This window comes from Eriocheir sinensis, chromosome 27 (assembly GCF_024679095.1).
Source record: "Eriocheir sinensis breed Jianghai 21 chromosome 27, ASM2467909v1, whole genome shotgun sequence".
In the NCBI taxonomy this organism is placed as follows: Eukaryota; Metazoa; Arthropoda; class Malacostraca; order Decapoda; family Varunidae; genus Eriocheir; species Eriocheir sinensis.
In genome coordinates, this window is record NC_066535.1 from 13,252,480 (window position 1) to 13,274,152 (window position 21,673).

Below are 21,673 nucleotides of genomic sequence, written 5' to 3' on the forward strand. Positions count from 1 at the left end.
TATTTTCTAGACTATTGAATTAAAAATCCTATTTGTCATATGTACCTACTTGCTACCCTCGGGTTTGCTTCCAGTAAAATGCATGTAAAATATAAAATGCATACTTTTTGTTCCTCGCCAAGCCTCCTCATCTCGCTGAATCCTGTAACATTCCCTTTGGTATTAGACATCTCCATCAGTGTTAAGTGTAAATGTTCAGCAACAAAATGTGGTCTCCCCTTGCTCTGTAGTGACCTTGATTGCTACTGTAATTAACCAGGCACTTTCATGGCGGGGACCTGTGGTAAAAGTGCGTTACCTCAGTGAGTAGCAGGCAGTCAGTTATACTTATATATTGAGACAGTCGAGTCGTGGAGATGCTCCGAACAGGCCGGGCTGCTTCACGAGCGGCTCGATACACCCCGCCTTATACGTGCCAGATTGTCATACTCAACCTCTAATATTTCCCGATTTCCGACCCAAAAACTGTTTGCTCCACTCCACTAACTAGATTCGCTTATAGTTATCGTTGAAATGGTTAATTACTAATGTCTCTGCAGCAGTCGTGTCAAAAACCGGTAAATAGAATATGGTGAGCACGACAATTTCTGGCATCACCACTTCAACCCACCGTCTTCAGTAGTGATTGATGGTGTCGAGAGGCAAGGCGCGCCAGTGGATGAGGAGAGAAAAGCAAAGAAAAGAGGAAAACGATGAGACTCGGTGTAGGAAATTAGCAGGAAGTGCCCTTGATGCGAGAAATACCTCCGCAGAAATAAAAGTCGCTCTCCTGTCCACTACGCATGCGCACTGGGGGAATACACAGCAGAGAAAACATTAAATTGCCTGGTTTTGTTGTAGTTTGTCCACTTGTGATCTTTGTGATGGTTGATACTGCCGGCAAGATAACAACACACCAGCCCCAGACCAAACAATGAACCAGGAAATGAGTGAACATCAAAATGGGGTTATTCTAAAATATCTCCCTTGTTCGTTTGTTATGAAGCCTCCTTTAGATTAAAAATATTGCTCTGATGATTATGCTGTACATTGGAGCCGAAACAGAAGTAAACGATAGCGGTGAGTTAGTGAAATATAGAAAAAAAGTAAGCAAGTTGAACCTCTCCCTGCGAGCTATTTTGCGGCTGCGAGATGATTCCCGCAACATCGTCATGGCTTGCTCCTTGACCTCAGCTTGACCTCTGCCATTGCCGCCTTGGACTTGCACTTCTTAGACAACAGCAGAGACTGGAGGTAGGTGTCCGTAGCCTTGGGGCCGAGCACAGACGATATATGTTCTTGGAGTTCACAGCGAGGCCGAGGACGCCATTATAGCATTGGTGATGGCGTGTTCGAGGTGCCCACTCTTCCCCTTCCTTCACCCTCCGCTCTCCATTCCTCCACAGTTTATCTCAACGCCAAATATCAAAGCTTTGGTGACGCCCTCGTATGTGTCATCAAACAGAGTATCGGCTCGCCTGGGAAAGGTACAAACTGATCGGATCAAATTGCATGCCTTGAACAATATCACTCACACTAATCATCTGTGCCGTCTCTTGCTGACCGTCTAAAAGATTCTCCTAATTATTACACTCCCCAACATAAGCAAGAAGGTTTGCCTGCCATCAGTGGGTCCCTTCAGGTGGATCTACACATCCCCGACTCACGTTTTCTCATCCGTCAGTATCTTGGAGAAGGTCTATATAATGTCACTGAGGAACAACAACATCCGGCTCCCCATCAACACTTAATTTGACGGCACCCTCACTAATATTGAATTCTCAGTTGATGATGTTTACCACCAGTTATCACCCCTTGACACTTTGATAGCTCTAGTAAGGGTCCTGACAGAGCTCATCCTCAAGTTCTTTAGAAATGTGCTCTAAATCTTGCTTACCTAATTTACTTGATTTTTGTTAAATTTGTAATGACTGCAAGCTCCAGAGTAACTAGTTACTACTCTACCAGTTTATAAGGATACTTATTGCCCGGCCAATAATATTAGTAATATGTACCAACGTGGTTAAGTAATGAGGTAACATTTCAGATATTCCATTGTAGGTTGAGCAGCTGTTTGTTTATACAGTTCTCGTGCTCCTTACCAAGCTTGCTGCTAGATCTAGCAGATGCCAGTTGGCTAGTAAAATGACATTTACAAAAAACAGCCACCCTCAGATCATTCCTGCAGCAGCTTCTTTACACTACCGTTTAATGGAAACAGCAATCCTAGTTGAACGAAGCATTCACAAGGTAAGAAGGTACTGCAGAATGACACTGGCCATTCATGTAACTGACGTGTCCTTGTTTGCACTGCCCCCCCTGCCAACACAACCCCTGGTGCAATGACCTGGTGGGTTGTTTGGCTAACTAATCTTGCCAAAATTTAGTAGCTCAATTTCGTAACTTTGCACGACGTAGAATAGCTAAAGTGTCAACCAATTGCAGGGCTGGGGAGGGACAAGCTCATGAAGATAGAGCTGGATTTAGGGGGCAGGGTAGGAGGTTTATGAACACATTGGCTGGACAGTTGAATATTGCATGAATTTTATCTTTTAGTGTAAATTTTGACATGACCAATTCAACTTACAAACGGCCTGTTGGCCTCAAACTCTGTTTAACATGAAGACTACCTGTGCTTTAATTTTAATGCCATAACACTTACCCATCCTTCCTCTTTATTTTGTGTCAAACCCGAAGTCTCTCGGTCATGTGGTATTGCCATTGTGAAATGATGAAGTGGACTAACTTTCTCCATTTAGCATGCCTTTGTTCAGAGTAATGCTTAAGGTGGGGTGTCAGGATATGGTGAGTTGATGCCTATTCCTATTCACTCATTTTCTTTATCCTCTTGTGAAAAACTAGACATGAGAAAAAAAATGCACATTATATATATATATATATATATATATATATATATATATATATATATATATATATATATATATATATATATATATATATATATATATATATAGATATATATATATAAAGGCAACTTTCAAAGTGTTTTTGTTTTTGCTTTTTATTCTTGAAAGTTTGCCAATAAACAAGTGGTTTCAGAAATAGCAACGTTTTCTTCAGTCTCATTACCACCAGACACGGGGCCCTCTGTATTATATTCTGGATTTTGTTTGTGCCTTGATTTTGCTAATCTGCTTTTTTATTATTACTTTCATGGATTACTTAAATGCATTTTTTTATTACAGTCATCTTAGGCAAAAGCAATAGTGAGGAAATACTTCACCCAGAGAAACTAGAGAGGCTAGAAGAAACAGAGGAAGGAAATACAGTCAGTAGTAGGATGTGCCAGATTAAGCTGTTTAGCACACTGTAGCATTTCTAATGTAGTGGGAACTAATACAACTTATCTTTTATAAAAAAACCCACTAATGTGGCAGACAGTCTGTGTCCTAGGTATTCAATTTCAGTAAGACATTTTATTTTACTAATAAAATGCCTTGCAGAAATAGAATGATAATTGATCCATACCTAAGCATCTTAATTTGATATTCCAGTTCAGCAGTTGAAGCACGTGTTGAGAAATTTCCATACCCACTCAGCTGTTTGTTAGTAATGGAATTGAACCAGTATTTTTACACTTCATTGTTATCAAGAGCTGCGATACTGGTTTGATTATTGCTTTTCAGTTATTATTTTGGAGCTGCATTTTTCCTTTTCTTTGTGGTTCTTGTGCTGTTGGTCATCATTTGAAAAAAAAAAAATAAATAAAAAAAAATAAACCAAAGCAGAACAAAACACAAAGAAAACTTTACCATGGGCAACATTAGGAATAAGGCAACACACAATGAAGCTGTACATTTAATAATAAGGTCTGTGCTATGGGTACATTCAGCAAGGTCAGATTCACAACTCAAAGGTCCAGGCATGAGGGTGCTCACCTTTTAACTCATCTTTTTAAAGCACACAAAATCTAATTTTAGTTAATATAAATACACAAGGAAATAGTCAAATGATAGTCAATACACTTGTTTCATTCACTTCAAAATCATGTATAGTTTGACAAAAAAATTAATAATTTTAACCGAGGCTTAACAGAGTTTTGGGGTAAGCAATTCCTGACATTGACACCTGGAAACTTATGCAAGAAATTTTGACTAGAAGCATAAACGGCTTTGTGGTGGAGGAGACACCCCATGGTGGAGGTGCAGCAGCTATGAGCCACTGGGAGCTCTGTTAGGAGTGGAAACGCCACTATGTTGAAGAACCCTAATACTTTATAAGAGTATATTGTTACTAATTAAGGATTTGAGAAGAAAAGTAACATACATAATTTAATGGGGAAGAATGCAATGCTGCTGTATTGTTTACATCCAAAATTACTCTTTCCTAATTTACTTTAACCTGAAGATACTTGCTTTCATCTATAATTGAGGACGGGAAATCAGTGTGTGCATGCGTGTATGCATTTGTGATTACATGTGTGTCAGTGTCTTTGTGTACATGTAGGCATACAGGTTACATGTGTTATCACAATAATGATTAATAATAAATGTCAAATGTTATGGTTTCTTAATTTAATTTCATTGGCACTTTATTTAAAAAAAGCAGTTTCAAAATAATTTGCAGCATATATCTGAATGTAAAAAATAAATTATGGTAAAATATGCAATTAATTTTTGAGAATCTGTTATGTCTTGTGAAGTGAGACATACAAAACCTCGTGTTGGTGGAATGTGTAAAGTTGTAACAAAAACTTAATATAATATAAATAAGTTGCATTAAAAAGAAACCCCAGCCCCTGAACTCTCACCATGGGACACTATAGTGATGGTGAACTGCACCAGTGACTGGGTCATCCCAGTACAGTGGGTTCAGCCAACACTATTCTAATTATAACAATATAAACAGCTTCACCATTCAAAATAATATGTTTACATCACTGGCAGTTTTCATAGTGAGAACAACTCATTAACATTCTTACTTCAACACTGAATACCTTGTCATATTCTTTGGTATAACTCTCAGTAGAAAAACAAGGTTAATGATTTATAAATTTTGATACATACTACACAACAGCAGAATAGATGAAATGAATACCTAGGATTTTGTCATAACTTATTCAAGTATCGCACCATTATGATTTCCTTACAGGATGCTTCACGAATGAGATCAAAGGACCTGCTACCTCCAAGATTCCTAATGAACCAGGATATGCTTATAGGCATGAGAATTAAGGCTGAGATTGAAATGCCAAGTTTGACCCAAGTTCCTGATGGTGACAGATACTTAATGCTGCACCCAAACTCTGGAAGCAAAATGAGAAAATGGAATTCTTTCTGTAGGACTAAGGTGTGTGTGTGTGTGTAAAATAGCATTCTTTGCATTTAAGGTCACACTGTGTTTAGGTTAGCCTTCAAATTTAGTACTATTAAATGTTTGCACGACAGTGAGGGAGTTGCCTGATGACCTAGCCCAGTACACATCTTTCTCAAGTTTCCTAAATGATAGCATATGTTAATCATATTACATCACTTGTCTATGAAAACCTTATACTTTTAGGGAAGCAAGGTTATTATAAGGCATTGCCAAAAAAACTAATGATTATAACAGGTAAAAATGTCAAGTTAAAAGTTTCCATATTCAACTAATTAACAGTTGTATAAATACTTATGAAATATGTCAGTACATGAGTATAAATGCTCTGTGGATCTCAGGGATTTCTGTCGGCTTCAATTTAATTTCCTTCTCGCAGTTTTCCAGCAAGCAAGTGTTTAATAGGTTCACCTAACATCACCAAATGTGGGGTACAAACTTGGTGGAGGGACTTTTTTATGCTGCCACGGGCAGTAGTGGGCTAAAGAGTATAGTCTATCCGGATATTTTGTTTTTATTTATTAATGATCCACGAGACATCCTAGAGTTAAATCAAAGTACGTGCTTATCTTTGTATTCATTCATACACACACTGGTAATATTTCTGTGGTGTCTAATTCACTTATTTGAGTGAAATTTTATTGTGATAAAGTCACAAATTTGTGTCACTAGTAAAAATGAAACTAGTAATGTAAGTTTTGCCTCCATGAAATATACACAAATAGATAAATATGAAAGCTCACAAAGTGACATCACCTGCTTTGCGTAGGAAAAATATGCTTATTTAAGGTATCTGATACCCTCAAAATGGCGTGCGCTGCTGCCTCGGGCCACAGACTGTTGCCAGATTGTCGTACTCAGCCGCTTATATTTCCCGACTTCCTACCCCAAAACTGTCTTCTAGGCTCCAATACGAAACTCATTTTAGTTATCGTTAAAAGAGTTAGATCCTGATGTTTCTTGGCAATAGGCGTCAGAAACTGGAAATACTATGCTCTGGGTATGATAATCTGGCAACGGTGGCCACAGTTGTCTTATAAAATATATATGTATTTTCATATTATCGTTCTGTCGTTTATTCAACGTTCTGCTCAAGAAAAAGAATACTCATAATTTTAGCTAGTTTTTGGTTACAAGGATTCTTTACGAAATACAATTACTATAACATTACCGCCCATAAGTTAGGAAACGTCCTGAATCCTGGATCGGCTATGGTGATGTTAGGTGCGCCTATTTAAATGATTCCATGCATTAAAGACCTCATAGTATGATCAAGTCCTAAATGATATAACTTATATAATGAAACTGTAGGGCTGTATTCCAATTGCCTGACATGAATTTATGTAATTCCCCAAAGTCCACAGTTACAGAAATTCCATTGCACAAATCACAGATAGGTTTTACCATTGTCTGATTGGGTTTTGCTCGTCTCAAAACACAGACCATTGGAGCCTTAAGTTAAAAGACATTTTAAGTATTTTTTGGGTAGAACAAATTAGATCCAGTACCAATTAGGTTGAAGTGTATATAATTTAACTGCTAACTAGTGAACATTGTTCAGTAAGTACACACACACACACACACACACACATATATATATATATATATATATATATATATATATATATATATATATATATATATATATATATATATATATATATATATATATATATATATATGAACACAACATTTTATCTTTGTTGCTGGCATTGTAAATTATAACAAACAGCAAGTATTTTCTTTGTGTAGAAAAATGAGATTATAAATACTTACTCATTAAGTAGTACATGTGTCATTTCGCATTGTAAGTATATGGTCACATTGTTTTCAAGATTTTCAACAATGACAGCAACAGGAATTTTTGGTCTCACTTGGCATTATTTGAAAAACATTGGCAATTTTGCCTCCCATTCTCACTTTCTTTTGGTTGTAAGCTAAACATATAGAAACTAAAATTTATTTTATAGTTGATAATATAAACAATCTCACATTCTTAGCCTATTAGCAAGTGCTTTGTATAAGAAAACCTCACAGGATATACTATACTGCGTAGCATGGAGTAAATAAGATTCAGTGAAAGTTCAACAGCATCTAGGTTAACTAATAAAAATAGAATGAGTATTGCGAGTAAATGTCTGGCTGAACTGATGGCCTGTGGGTTTTCTAATACCAGTTACTTTAGATGCGCTGTTATTTATGGTCCTTCACTCAAAGCAAGACCACTAATGTTGGAAGTAACAACCCCTATTACCAGTAAAATCTGCATTCAGTTATAATCTAACAGCTCATCTCTAAGATAATACTCATGAAGATGTATCCCAGGTGTTTTGATAACCATAACCAATTAAAACACACATATGCACTAGGATACCTATTCATTCTCCATGAATATATCAGTTGTAATTAAAATATGGCTAGCAACTTTGGGCACCTAGACTTTGCTGGGAGGATCTTTATCTTTGGGTCCTCCCCAGAAGGAATCAAAACGAGTGCGAGCTTTGTCAAGTGCATCCGTTACTGTCCTACCAGAAGAAGGAGAGACGAGGGAAGGAGGCTTTGACTCTTGGGCTGCACCAACACTCTGAGTCTGTGGGTAATATGGGGAATCAGGGGCCTCAAGGACACGATATGGAGAGCCTTTGGGCTTTGATGGAGGATCAATGGGTGCCTCGAGGACCCTGTAGGGTGAAGGCTTCACTGGGGCTTCTGGCTTGGTGGGAGACTGGTCCGGAAGATCCTTGATATCGGAGGGTGCTCCTGGGGCTTCTAACACACGGTAGCCTCCACTCTTAGGTTGTGCAGGTTCTAAAGGTGCTTCTAGAACTTTATATGCCCCAGATTTAGGTGAATTTGTGATTGGAGCAGAAGGCTGATCAAACATAAAGGAAGGGTCATCTAGGCACCTCAAGTTGGTGCCCGGAACATTACGGACACCAGCTGACTTTGATTCAACTTTTCCATCCTTTGCAGGTTCAGATGGAAGGGGCACTTCGGGTTTGGTAGGAGATGGTGTCCCTGAACTCTTGCCATTCATACCATTGAGGGAACCAAACATGGACATAGTCATTGAGTCAACCGCACCTGAAAGGACCATCACCCATGCAGTCAGACACAGGTAGGAAATAAATGCATTTGAATTTGCTAAGAACTGGTGCTACCATAAGAGACCTGAAAGATATATTCATTTGCAATAAAATAAACCCAAGTGAAAAAAAGTAGACATGCAGATTAATGCATATAGTATACATACTCTTAGTGCTGAGAAAGAAGATATTATATGGCTGGGGATGTATGGTAGAGTGGGGTGTTAGCAACTTATTCATATATAGGTTTTGGGATCACAGAATTCAAACTACTTACAAATGGAATTTATTATTGCTACTCATGGCTGTACCATTGATTGGTGAAAAAGGCAGGTGCCCAGATGCTGAGCCACTGTCATCTATATTGTTCTTGCTGTCAGTGTGTACAACCCCTTCAGGAAGGGTGTTGTAACTAACATTATCCTCACTTCTGTTCTCAGAAATATGAGAATTTTTGTAATGGCCACTGTTGCTTTCATACCCTATGGCAAACCCGCCATCACTACTGTCTGGTGGTTGAAAATTAGTGTTTAGTGTATGTTTCTCAAAAGCTGGGGATCTCTCCTCCTTGGAAAATGTTTCAAAAGACATTGAAGACCTGGACATCAGGGGGTCATTTGTGACACTTTCTTTGCTCACTTGAATATTTTCATGATAAAAGGGAGAATAGGGACTGACATCTCTATCCAAACTGCTACTGTTGTTTTCTGATAAAAAAGGATTTTTGATTGACTCAATTTCAAACATGAGGGTTTCAGAAGGATGCTCAGATGTTGTACTCATATTTGCTTCATCTGATGTAACCTCATACACTGATGACTGGAAGGGATTAATTCTTGCTTCATCTGATGTAACCTCATACACTGATGACTGGAAGGGATTAATTCTTGAGTCATAGCTTAAATTTAGCACACCACTATTATTAGAATTGAATTTACTAATTGCTTCCTCTTCATACTGAGAACTGGAGACTTTACTCAAATCAGATGTATCATATGTGGATGCTGCAAATGATGCCAGTGGTGGTGAATTCATTGTTGGAACACCCTTTGAGATATCTGTGTCTGATGTGATTGATATATTGTCTATATCCTTCATGCTTTCCAAAGTAAAATATGTGGTGTCTCTTTGTGGTTGACCTTCATATATCTGTCCAGAGTTTTCATCTGTTGCATATATTGCATCAAATGTTGATGGCACAACATAAGACTCATGAAAACTGTCAGTTTTATCATGTGGCATGTGAACATGGTTGTCCTCAGTACTACCATTATTAGCTGCACTTGGATGACTTTCATGATGTGGTATTGAGAGGTTAACATTTGCAGCTGATGGAGATGAATCTGAATTAGAATAATCATTGTCGTTACCAAATATATTACTTTTATTTTCTTCTGATGGAACATCATCTCCACTGTAAAGATATTTATTTTCATTTTCATGCTGCATTGTTCTTACAAAATAAAAGTCTTCTCCCTCATCAAATGGATTTGCAGGTCTGATATCTGGGTAACTTTCTTGTGTTCTAAAATCTGTATCAGATTCATTACTAGTAAAAATATTTGTATTCTGTATATTTTCACTGGTATCTTTGAGGGTAAAGTGTTCAGATACATTGTGATTGTCATCTGATATTGATTCAAGATTAGCACTGAGTCCTGGTGTAGCACAATCTGCTGGAGTTTCTTTAGTATTATCAGTGTATGAAACTGATGTAATACTGAAATCTTCTTTTGGTGGAAAGATGTCAACTCCATGTTCAGGCATAATCTCCAAGGGGTTTGTAGATATGAATTTAGTTGAATGAGACTCTGTGATATTTCCAGTAACCTCCATGTCACTATTTTTTTGATCAGTTAAATGGTTTTGAACAAAAAAATTATCAGTGATATCATTTTCTTCCTCAGAAGAATACCCTTGAGCATATGGCTCTCTCTGTATTGAGAGAGCCATGTGCTCATCATTAGAGACTATGTTAACACTGTCTTCCTTATTAATTCCTGCGATGGCATGCTTAGTGGGAGATAAGACCAGACCATGCTGTTGTGATACAAGGGCATTAGATGAATTTGAAGGAGATTCAGTGACAGAAGAGAGAGAATTTTCATTCGAATCAAAGTCAGGCATTGTGGATGTAAAGTTGAATATTGAATCATCTTCATGCAGTGGAGGTGATGCACTGTCTTCATGGAAAGCATATGCCATTAGTGGGGACTGAACATTGTTGATGTAGGGTGACAAATTTTCGTGGTGTTTCTGATTCAGATGTTTAGGAGAATGTTGGCCATGAGAGGAAGAATCTTGATCTTCAGTAAAAGAAAGGGATTTCATCTCTGCAGTAGGGACAAGGGTCTGTGATTTAGATATTCCTGTCTCAAGAAAGTGAGATTCTGACTCGATACTTGGAGATTCTGTTTCCAGAGCTGAAGATACTATATCTTTAGCTTTACCTGAGGCCTCTATTTCAAAAGCTAGGGATTCAACCTCAAAAGCTGGAGATTCTGCCTCAAGAGCAGGGGATTCAGCCTCAAGAGCTGGAGATTCTGCCTCAAGAGCTGGGGATTCTGTCTCGAGAACTGGAGATTCTGCCTCAAAGGCTGGGGATTCTGCCACAAAAGCTGGGGACTCTACCTCAAAAGCTGGGGACTCTACCTCAAAAGCTGGGGACTCTACCTCAAAAGCTGGGGACTCTACCTCAAAAGCTGGGGATTCTGCCTCAAAAGCTGGGGATTCTGGCTCAAGAACTGGGGATTCTGGCTCAAGAACTGGGGAATCTGCCTCAAGAGCTGGGGATTTTGCCTCGAGAGCTGGGGATTCTGGCTCAAGAACTGGGGATTCTGCCTCAAGAGCTATGGATTCTGCCTCAAGAGCTATGGATTCTGCCTCAAGAGCTGGGGATTCTGGCTCAAGAACTGGGGATTCTGGCTCAAGAACTGGGGATTCTGCCTCAAGAGCTGGGGATTCTGCCTCAAGAACTGGGGATTCTGGCTCAAGAACTGGGGATTCTGGCTCAAGAACTGGGGATTCTGGCTCAAGAACTGGGGATTCTGGCTCAAGAACTGGGGATTCTGCCTCAAGAGCTGGGGATTCTGGCTCAAGAATTGGGGATTCTGCCTCAGGAGCTGGGGATTCTGCCTCAAGAGCTGGGGATTCTGCCTCAAGAGCTGGGGATTCTGCCTCAAGAGCTGGGGATTCTGCCTCAAGAGCTGGGGATTCTGCCTCAAGAGCTGGGGATTCTGCCTCAAGAGCTGGGGATTCTGCCTCAAGAGCTGGGGATTCTGGCTCTAGAACTGGGGATTCTGGCTCAAGAACTGGGGCTTCTTGCTCAAGAACTGGGGATTCTGCCTCAAGAGCTGGGGATTCTGGCTCAAGAGCTGGGGATTCTGCCTCAAGAGCTGGGGATTCTGGCTCAAGAACTGGGGATTCTGCCTCAGGAGCTGGGGATTCTGGCTCAAGAACTTGGGATTCTGGCTCAAGAACTGGGGATTCTGGCTCAAGAGCTGGGGATTCTTCCTCAAGAACTAGAGATTCTGTCTCAAGAGTTGGGGATTCTGCCTCAAGAGCTGGGGATTCTGCCTCAAGAGCTGGGGATTCTGCCTCAAGAGCTGGGGATTCTGCCTCAAGAGCTGGGGATTCCACCTCAAGAGCTGGGGATTCTGCCTCAAGAGCTGGGGATTCTGCCTCAAGAGCTGGCGATTCTGCCTCAAGAGCTGGGAATTCTGCCTCAAGTGCTGCGGATTCTGTATCGAGAGCTGGGAATTCTGTCTCGAGAGCTGGGGTTTCTGTCATAAGGGTTAGGGATTCTGCCTCAAGAGCTGGGGATACTGCCTCAAGTGCTGCGGATTCTGTATCGAGAGCTGGGAATTCTGTCTCGAGAGCTGGCGTTTCTGTCATGAGGGTTAGGGATTCTGCCTCAAGAGCTGGGGATTCTGTCTCAGGAGCTGGGGATTCTGTCTCAGAAGCTGGGAATTCTGGCTCAAGAGAAAAGGATTCTGCCTCAAAAGCTGGAGATTCTGTCTGAGGAGCTGGGGATTCTGCAAAAACAATGGATTCTGGCTCAAAAGTTGTGGTTTCTGCCTCAATAGCTGAGGATTCTGTCTCAAGAGCTGGGGATTCTTCTTCAAAAACAAAGGATTCTGGCTCAAGATTTTGGGCTTCTGTCTCAAGAGCTGGGGATTCAGCCTCAAGAACAAAGGATTCTGGTTCTAGGGCTGGAGATTCTAGCTCATGTGTTGTGAGTTCTGCCTCAAGAGCTGAGGATTCTGCCTCAAGTGATGGGGATTCTGCATCTAAAGCTGGGGATTGTGCCTCAAAAGCTAGGGATTCTGCCTCAAGAGCTGGGGATTCTGCCTCAAGAGCTGGGGATTCTGCCTCAAGAGCTGGGGATTCTGCCTCAAGAGCTGGGGATTCTGCCTCAAGAGCTGGGGATTCTGCCTCAAGAGCTGGGGATTCTGCCTCAAGAGCTGGGGATTCTGCCTCAAGAGCTGGGGATTCTGCCTCAAGAGCTGGGGATTCTGCCTCAAGAGATGGGGATTCTGCCTCAAGAGCTGGGGATTCTGCCTCAAGAGCTGGGGATTCTGCCTCAAGAACTGGGGATTCTGCCTCAAGAGCTGGGGATTCTGCCTCAAGAGCTGGGGATTCTGCCTCAAGAGCTGGGGATTCTGCCTCAAGAGCTGGGGATTCTGCCTCAAGAGCTGGGGATTCTGCCTCAAGAGCTGGGGATTCTGCCTCAAGAGCTGGGGATTCTGCCTCAAGAGCTGGGGATTCTGCCTCAATAACTGAGAAATCTGTCTCAAGGGCTAGGGATTCTGCCTCAAGAGCTGGGGATTCTGCCTCAAGAGCTGGGGATTCTGCCTCAAGAGCTGGGGATTCTGCCTCAAGAGCTGGGGATTCTGCCTCAATAACTGAGAAATCTGTCTCAAGGGCTAGGGATTCTGCCTCAAGAGCTGGGGATTCTACTTCAAGAGCTAGAGATTCTACCTCAAGAGCTGGGGATTCTACCTCAAGGGCTGATGATTCTGGCTCAGGAAATGGTGATTCTGCCTCAAGAACTGAGAAATCTGCCTCATGAGCTGGGTATTCTGCCTCAAGAGCTGGGATTTCTGCCTCAGGAGCTTGGTATTCTGCCTCAAAAGCTGTGTATTCTGCATCAAGAGCTGGGTATTCTGCATCAAGAGCTGGTGATTCTGGCTCAAGAGCTGGGGATTCTGGCTCAAGAGCTGGTGATTCTGGCTCAAGAGCTGGTGATTCTGGCTCAAGAGCTGGGGATTCTGGCTCAAGAGCTGGGGATTCTGGCTCAAGAGCTGGTGATTCTGGCTCAAGAGCTGGAGATTCTGGCTCAGGAGTTAGGGGTTCTTGCTCAGGAGCTGGTGATTCTGTCTCAAATGTTTGGGATTCTGTCTCAAGAGCTGGGGATGATTCTACCTCAAGAGCTGGGGATGATTCTGTCTCAAGAGCTGGGGATTCTGTCTCAAGAGCTGGGGATTCTGTCTCAAGAGCTGGGGATGATTCTGTCTCAAGAGCTGGGGATTCTGTCTCAAGAGCTGGGGAGGATTCTGTCTCAAGAGCTGGGGAGGATTCTGTCTCAAGAGCTGGGGAGGATTCTGTCTCAAGAGCTGGGGAGGATTCTGTCTCAAAAACTGGAGATTCTGCCTCAAAAGCTATGGATTCTATCTTAAAAGTTGTGGCTTCTGTTTCAAGAGCAATGGATTCTGGATCAAAAGCTGGGGATTCTACTTCATTGACTGGGAATTCTGCCTCATGGGGTGCAGATTCTACCTCTAGAACTGGGGAGTCTGCCTCTAGAACTGGGGAGTCTGCCTCTAGAACTGGGGAGTCTGCCTCAAGAGCAGGGAATTCTGTTTCAAGAGCTAGGGATTCTGTTTCAAGAGCTGGGGATTCTGCTTGAAGAACTGGAAATTCTGCCTCAAGAGCTGGGGATTCTGGCTCACTGCCTAGGGATTCTGGCTCAAGAGCTGGGGATTCTGGCTCACTGGCTAGGGATTCTGCCTCAAGAGCTGTGGATTCTGTATTGAGAGCTGGAAACTCTGTCTCAAGAGCTGGGGATTGTGCCTCAGAAACTGGGGCTTCAGTCATAATGGTTAGGGATTCTGCCTCAAGAGCTAGAGATTCTGCCTCAAGAGCAGATTCTGTCTTAGGAGCTTGGAATTCTGAATGGAGAGTAAAGGATTCTGCTTCAAGAGCTGGGGATTCTGCCTCAAGAGCTAGAGAGTCTGCCCCAAGAGCCGGGGATTCTGTTTCAAAAGTAAAGGATTCTGCCTCAAGAGCTGGAGATTCTTCCTCAAGAGCCAGGGATTCTGTCTCATAAGCTGGGAATTCTGCCTCAAGATCTGGGGATTCTGCCTCAAGAGCTGGGGATTCTGCCTCAAGAGCTGGGGATTCTGCCTCAAGAGCTGGGCATTCTGCCTCAAGAGCTGGGGATTCTGTCTCAAAAGCTGGGGATTCTGCCTCAAGAGCTAGGGATTCTGCTTCAAGAGCTAGGGATTCTGCCTCAAGAGCTGGTGATTCTGCTTCAAGAGCTGGGGATTCTGCCTCAAGAGCTGGTGATTCTTCCTCAAGAGCTAGTGATTCTGCCTCAAGAGCTGGTGATTCTGCCTCAAGAACTGGGAATTCGGCCTCAAAAACTGGGGATTCTGCCTTGAAGGCAAATGATTCTGAGTCAAGAGCTGGTGATTCTGCTTCAAGAATTGGGGATTCTGCTTCAAGAGCTGGGGATTCTGCCTCAAGAGCTGGGGATTCTGCCTCAAGAGCTGGGGATTCTGCCTCAAGAGCTGGGGATTCTGCCTCAAGAGCTGGTGATTCTGCCTCAAGAGCTGGTGATTCTGCCTCAAGAACTGGGAATTCTGCCTCAAGAACTATGAATTCTGCCTCAAGAGTTGGTGATTCTGCCTCAAGAGCTGGTGATTCTGCCTCAAGAGCTGGTGATTCTGCCTCAAGAGCTGGTGATTCTGCCTCAAGAGCTGGTGATTCTGCCTCAAGAGCTGGGGATTCTGCCTCAAGAGTTGGTGATTCTACCTCAAGAGCTGGTGATTCTGCCTCAAGAGCTGGTGATTCTGCCTCAAGAGCTAGGGATTCTGCCTCAAGAGCTGGGGATTCTGTGTCAAGAGCTGGGGATTCTGCCTCAAGAGCTGGGGATTCTGCCTCAAGAGCTGGGGATTCTGCCTCAAGAGCTGGTGATTCTTCCTCAAGAGCTGGTGATTCTGCCTCTAGAACTGGGAATTCTGCCTCAAGAGCTGGGGATTCTGCCTCAAGAGCTGGTGATTCTGCCTCTAGAACTGGGAATTCTGCCTCAAGAGCTGGTGATTCTGCCTCTAGAACTGGGAATTCTGCCTCAAGAGCTGGGGATTCTGCCTCTAGAACTGGGAATTCTGCCTCAAGAGCTGGTGATTCTGCCTCTAGAACTGGGAATTCTGCCTCAAGAGCTGGGGATTCTGCCTCAAGAGCTGAGGAATCTGCCTCAAGAGCTGAGGATTCTGCCTCAAGAGCTGGGGATTCTGCCTCAAGAGTTGGTGATTCTGCCTCAAGAGCTGAGGATTCAGCCTCAAGAGCTGAGGATTCTGCCTCAAGAGCTGAGGATTCTGCCTCAAGAGCTGAGGATTCTGCCTCAAGAGCTGGGGATTCTGCCTCAAGAGCTGGGGATTCTGCCTCAAGAGTTGGTGATTCTGCCTCAAGAGCTGAGGATTCTGCCTCAAGAGCTGGAGATTCTGCCTCAAGAGCTGGGGATTCTGCCACAAGAGCTGGGGATTCTGCCTCAAGAGCTGAGAATTCTGCCTCAAAAGTTGGGGATTCTGCCTCAAGAGCTGGGGATTCTGCCTCAAGAGCTGGGGATTCTGCCTCAAGAGCTGGGGATTCTGCCTCAAGAGCTGGGGATTCTGCCTCAAGAGCTGGGGATTCTGCCTCAAGAGCTGGGGATTCTGCCTCAAGAGCTGGGGATTCTGCCTCAAGAGCTGGGGATTTTGCCTCAAGAGCCGGAGATTCTGCCTCAAGAGCTGGGGATTCTGCCTCAAGAGCTAGGGATTCTGCCTCAAGAGCTGGGGATTCTGCCTCAAGAGCTGGGGATTCTGCCTCAAGAACTGGAGATTCTGCCTCAAGAGCTGGGGATTCTGCCTCAAGAGCTGGGGATTCTGCCTCAAGAGCTGGGGATTCTGCCTCAAGAGCTGGGGATTCTGCCTCAAGAGCTGGGGATTCTGCCTCAAGAGCTGGGGATTCTGCCTCAAGAGCTGGGGATTCTGCCTCAAGAGCTGGGGATTCTGCCTCAAGAGCTGGGGATTCTGCCTCAAGAGCTGGGGATTCAGCCTCAAGAGCTGGGGATTCTGTCTCAAGAGCTGGGGATTCTGTCTCAAGAGCTGGGGATTCTGTCTCAAGAGCTGGGGATTCTGTCTCAAGAGCTGAGAATTCTGTTTCAAGAGCTGGGGATTCTGCCTCAAGAGCTGGGGATTCTGCCTCAAGAGCTGGGGATTCTGCCTCAAGAGCTGGGGATTCTGCCTCAAGAGCTGGGGATTCTGCCTCAAGAGCTGGGGATTCTGCCTCAAGAGCTGGGGATTCTACCTCAAGAGCTGGGGATTCTGCCTCAAGAGCTGGGGATTCTGCCTCAAGAGATGGGGATTCTGCCTCAAGAGATAGGGATTCTGCCTCAAGAGCTGGGGATTCTGCCTCAAGAGCTGGGGATTCTGCCTCAAGAGCTGGGGATTCTGCCTCAAGAGATGGGGATTCTGCCTCAAGAGCTGGGGATTCTGCCTCAAGAGCTGGGGATTCTGCCTCAAGAACTGAGGATTCTGCCTCAAGAGCTGGGGATTCTGCCTCAAGAGCTGGGGATTCTGCCTCAAGAGCTGTGGATTCTGCCTCAAGAGCTGTGGATTCTGCCTCAAGAGCTGGGGATTCTGCCTCAAGAGCTGGGGATTCTGCCTCAAGAGTTGGTGATTCTGCCTCAAGAGCTGGTGATTCTGCCTCAAGAGTTGGTGATTCTGCCTCAAGAGCTGGTGATTCTGCCTCAAGAGATGGGGATTCTGCCTCAAGAGATGGGGATTCCGCCTCAAGAGATGGGGATTCTGCCTCAAGAGTTGGGATTTCTGCCTCAAGAGATGGGGATTCTGCCTCAAGAGATGGGGATTCTGCCTCAAGAGATGGGGATTCTGCCTCAAGAGATGGGGATTCTGCCTCAAGAGATGGGGATTCTGCCTCAAGAGATGGGGATTCTGCCTCAAGAGATGGGGATTCCGCCTCAAGAGATGGGGATTCCGCCTCAAAAGATGGAGATTCTGCCTCAAGAGCTGGAGATTCTGCCTCAAGAGGTGGGGATTCTGCCTCAAGAGCTGGGGATTCTGCCTCAAGAGCTGGGGATTCTGCCTCAAGAGCTGGGGATTCTGCCTCAAGAGCTGGGGATTCTGCCTCAAGAGCTAGGGATTCTGCCTCAAGAGCTGGGGATTCTGCCTCAAGAGCTGGGGATTCAGCCTCAAGAGCTGGGGATTCAGCCTCAAGAGCTGGGGATTCTACCTCAAGAGCTGGGGATTCTGCCTCAAGAGCTGGGGATTCAGCCTCAAGAGCTGGGGATTCAGCCTCAAGAGCTGGGGATTCTGCCTCAAGAGCTGGGGATTCTGCCTCAAGAGATGGGAATTCTGCCTCAAGAGCTGGTGATTCTGCCTCAAGAGCTGGTGATTCTGCCTCAAGAGCTGGTGATTCTGCCTCCAGAGCTGGGGATTCTGCCTCCAGAGCTGGGGATTCTCCCTCAAGAGCTGGGGATTCAGCCTCAAGAGCTGGGGATTCAGCCTCAAGAGCTGGGGATTCTGCCGCAAGAGCTGGGGATTCTGCCTCAAGAGCTGGGGATTCTGCCTCAAGAGCTGGGGATTCTGCCTCAAGAGCTGGGGATTCTGCCTCAAGAGCTGGGGATTCTGCCTCAAGAGCTGGGGATTCTGCCTCAAGAGCTGGGGATTCTGCCTCAAGAGCTGGGGATTCTGCCTCAAGAGCTGGGGATTCTGCCTCAAGAGCTGGAGATTCTGTGTCAAGAGTTGGGGATTCTGCCTCAAGAGCTGGGGATTCTGCCTCAAGAGCTGGGGATTCTGCCTCAATAGCTGGTGATTCTGCCTCAAGAGATGGGGATTCTGCCTCAAGAGCTGGGGATTCTGCCTCAAGAGCTGGGGATTCTGCCTCAAGAGCTGGGGATTCTGCCTCAAGAGCTGGGGATTCAGCCTCAAGAGCTGGGGATTCAGCCTCAAGAGCTGGGGATTCAGCCTCAAGAGCTGGGGATTCAGCCTCAAGAGCTGGGGATTCAGCCTCAAGAGCTGGGGATTCAGCCTCAAGAGCTGGGGATTCTGCCTCAAGAGCTGGGGATTCTGCCTCAAAAGCTGGGGATTCTGCCTCAAAAGCTGGGGATTCAGCCTCAAGAGCTGGAGATTCTGCCTCAAGAGCTGGGGATTCTGCCTCAAAAGCTGGAGATTCTGTCTCAAAAGCTGGAGATTCTGCCTCAAGGGCTGGGGATTCTGCCTCAAGAGCTGGGGATTCTGTCTCAAGAATTTGGGTTTCTATTTTAAGGGCTGTGGACTCTGTCTCATGAATTTGGGATTCTAGCTGAAAGGCTGTGGACTGTGTTTCAAGACTTTGGGGTTCTGCCTCAAGGTGTGTGGACTCTGTCTCATGAATTTGGGATTCTACTTCAAGGGCAGGGGATTCTGTCTGAAGAAGTTGGTACTCAGGAAAAGATGTAGGAAATACAGAGTTTACAGTAGAGTGATAATCATGCTGGTGTGAGAATGGGCTAAGACCATTGTCTGAGGCTTCAGCTGATGACTGGAATGTTTCATGTCTTTCATGTCTAACTACTGGGGAGTAACAGTCATCCTCATCATCAGTGATGTTTGAAAATTTTTCTTCCTCATGAGAAGGGAAATGAACTCCATCATCCTGTGATATGGAAAGTCCCTCCTCAGACAGTGCTCGTTCACTAAAGGATTGAGCAGGCAAGTGATCTTCATCAGGGAATGATGTGAGTGAGTGTTCCTCCTGTAAGGATGAATGAGACTGCATAGGAGAGGGGGAATACACAGCAGAATCAGTTTCATTGCGGGTTTGCGAGGCATCTGCATAAATATTACTTTCCTGCTCAGTTTCTTGGAAAGTGTGTGCTGAAATATTCTCATCATTTGTGTCAGGGTAGGGTTTTGAAAAATTATTAAGGATATCAGGCACAGTGTGAAGATGTGATTCCGAAAGATATGAAGCAGGAAAATCATGCATGATATCATAGCTAGAGGGGGAGGAACATGCATCTGCTAAAGAGTCATGAGACCCAACCCGAGAAATACCTGATGGAGGAATAAAGTCCATAGGAGAAGCCTGAGTGGGTGCAGGTGGGCTGGAAGGGGCTTTCTGCTGCTGTTGCTGTGAAGGCAAAGAAGAGAATGGCTTGGAATCAAGAACAGAGTCTGATTTTTTGGATTCTGTCGGTATCACGTCAGCTGTCTTGTAGTCTGAAGACAATGTAGACTTAGACTCTGACACAAGCGAGTCACTTGGTTTTGTCACTGGAGCTTTAGAGTCCAATGGTTTTACTTCTGGATCCTTGGATTCAAATGGCTTTGCCTCTGGTATCTTAGACTCAAGGGGTTTCACTTCTGGTACCTTAGTTTCAAGAGGCTTCATTTCTGGTACCTTAGTTTCAAGAGGCTTCACTTCTGGTACCTTAGTTTCAAGAGGCTTCACTTCTGGTACCTTGGAGTCAGATGATTTTGAATCTAATGATTTTACATCTGTTGGTTTGGTATGATCCTTATCTTCTGCTAGTGGTTTATCTGTCTTGGTGTCTTGAGTAATAGGTTCAATACCTTTAGCCTCCTTGTCTAATGATTTGGCTTCAGGTATCTTTGATTCAGACTTGGTGTCTTGGAATTTAACCTCTGCTGTAGTGGAAGATTTTTTATCTGCTAATTTATCATCAAACTTAGACTCTACAGTTGTGGCAGCAGAAGACTTTGGTTGCTCCTGAGAATAAGATTTGGGTTCTGAGGAGATTGTGGATACTGGTGTGCCAACAAGAGATCCCTGACTGATTTTTGTTGGCTCAGGGGTTTGTCTGGTGCGGGACTCCAGAACATGGCGGTGCTCTGATGAGGGAGTCCCACGGGCTGATTCACCTGATGAAGAGTATTAGAGGTCAAAAGTGAGGAAGTGATCAATGCTAAATAATAATAATGGGTATCCTGATATAATTTGGAATATGATTATTGTAGTTCAGTACATGTGTCTACAAATTTACCACTACATCTCTTTGTGAAAGTTATTATTAAATATTAATTATATGCAAGTTCATTAATGAACTAGCAAAAATGTTAAAATATTTTGGTATGCCAATTGGGATACAAATACATTCTTATGCAATTACTAGACAAAATCTGCCACAATTTACACCTGAAAGCATATAAAAGCTATTGACAATAATAACATTCTCATAAACCTGTTACTGTCAGTATTCTCTACTGGCAACTGTTATTTATATATTCTTGCTTGGAACTTATAAAATAACAAAGTCAAAGACATACAGTAAACCCTTTATAAATTGGACTAATTGGGGGAAACCTTATCTGAGAGCGAAGAATCCGAAAAAAAAAAAAAATGTGCATAGACAAGCAAGGCTGTTCCAGGTTGATCAATGATTCTGATTATTTCTTGCATAAAAGATTAAGACACCACAAAGGAGCTGGGGCAGAGAAGGGCTGTTTAAATATAGATTTATATGGCTCTGGAGTACTGTCTTCTGCAACAGGGTGGTAAGGGCCATGCATTAGAGAAAGCTAGGGTGTATAAGGTTACGAGTTGTATCTGGTACACACAAATCTTAACTATTGTTCAATTTAAACATGAACTATTTCCTGTGTCTATCCATTTGAAAAAGAAAGTCATCGAATGAGTGTCTACATTCCTCCTGCTCTGTGCTAGTGAGGGTTCAGAAGGGACGTGAGAGACAGGCAGCCTTTGTTTTGAAATGACGCGGTCCTGACTTGTGCTGAATTCCTAGCCACAAACCAAATCTTAAGACTTATTTACAACATCTATCGTGATGCTGTCAAGACAAGCACTGTATAGCTCTGATTTTGGTCTGATTTATGGATATATCTGAATTCAAAATATAGAGGTCCAATTTATAGAGGGTTTACTGTAGTATAATTCAAAAAACAATATATACCACAGTGTATCTTAGTTAATAGGTTAAGTTATACAACAATGGATTGATCATTATACACTTGTGTAAAAGTCAGTCATGT

The 21,673-nt window shown here is 43.6% G+C and overlaps 2 protein-coding genes across 2 annotated transcripts; one reads left to right on the plus strand and one right to left on the minus strand.

Moving 5' to 3' along the window:
• Positions 1 to 1,149: 1,149 nt before the first annotated feature.
• LOC127004287 (fibrous sheath CABYR-binding protein-like) lies at positions 1,150 to 14,495 on the minus strand. The gene is made up of 7 exons (XM_050871849.1): positions 13,296 to 14,495; positions 12,102 to 12,665; positions 11,787 to 11,933; positions 11,283 to 11,492; positions 10,850 to 11,198; positions 7,895 to 8,397; positions 1,150 to 1,248 (listed from the first exon to the last, which is right to left on the minus strand). Exons 1-7 carry the CDS (start codon positions 14,493 to 14,495, stop codon positions 1,150 to 1,152), a joined length of 3,072 nt encoding a protein of 1,023 aa, XP_050727806.1.
• Positions 14,496 to 14,573: 78 nt separating this feature from the next.
• On the plus strand, positions 14,574 to 19,111 carry LOC127004288 (dentin sialophosphoprotein-like). Its single transcript, XM_050871850.1, is given in 3 exon segments — positions 14,574 to 14,580; positions 14,685 to 15,055; positions 15,058 to 19,111. Coding segments are annotated over 3 exon segments (4,290 nt in total). The 3' UTR covers positions 18,970 to 19,111.
• Positions 19,112 to 21,673: the final 2,562 nt, after the last annotated feature.

Bases quoted from the DNA above. Each gene is read 5' to 3' on its own strand.
- LOC127004287 (XM_050871849.1), bottom strand. From the start codon at position 14,495: ATGACTGAAGCCCCAGTTTCTGAGGCACAATCCCCAGCTCTTGAGACA. The intron at 11,493-11,786 runs GCAGAATCCCCA...CCAATTCTTGAG, and splicing joins CAGAATCCCCAGCTCTTGAG to CCAGAATCCCCAGCTCTTGA. The intron at 1,249-7,894 runs GTTGGTGCAGCC...CTCGGCCCCAAG, and splicing joins ATTACCCACAGACTCAGAGT to GCTACGGACACCTACCTCCA.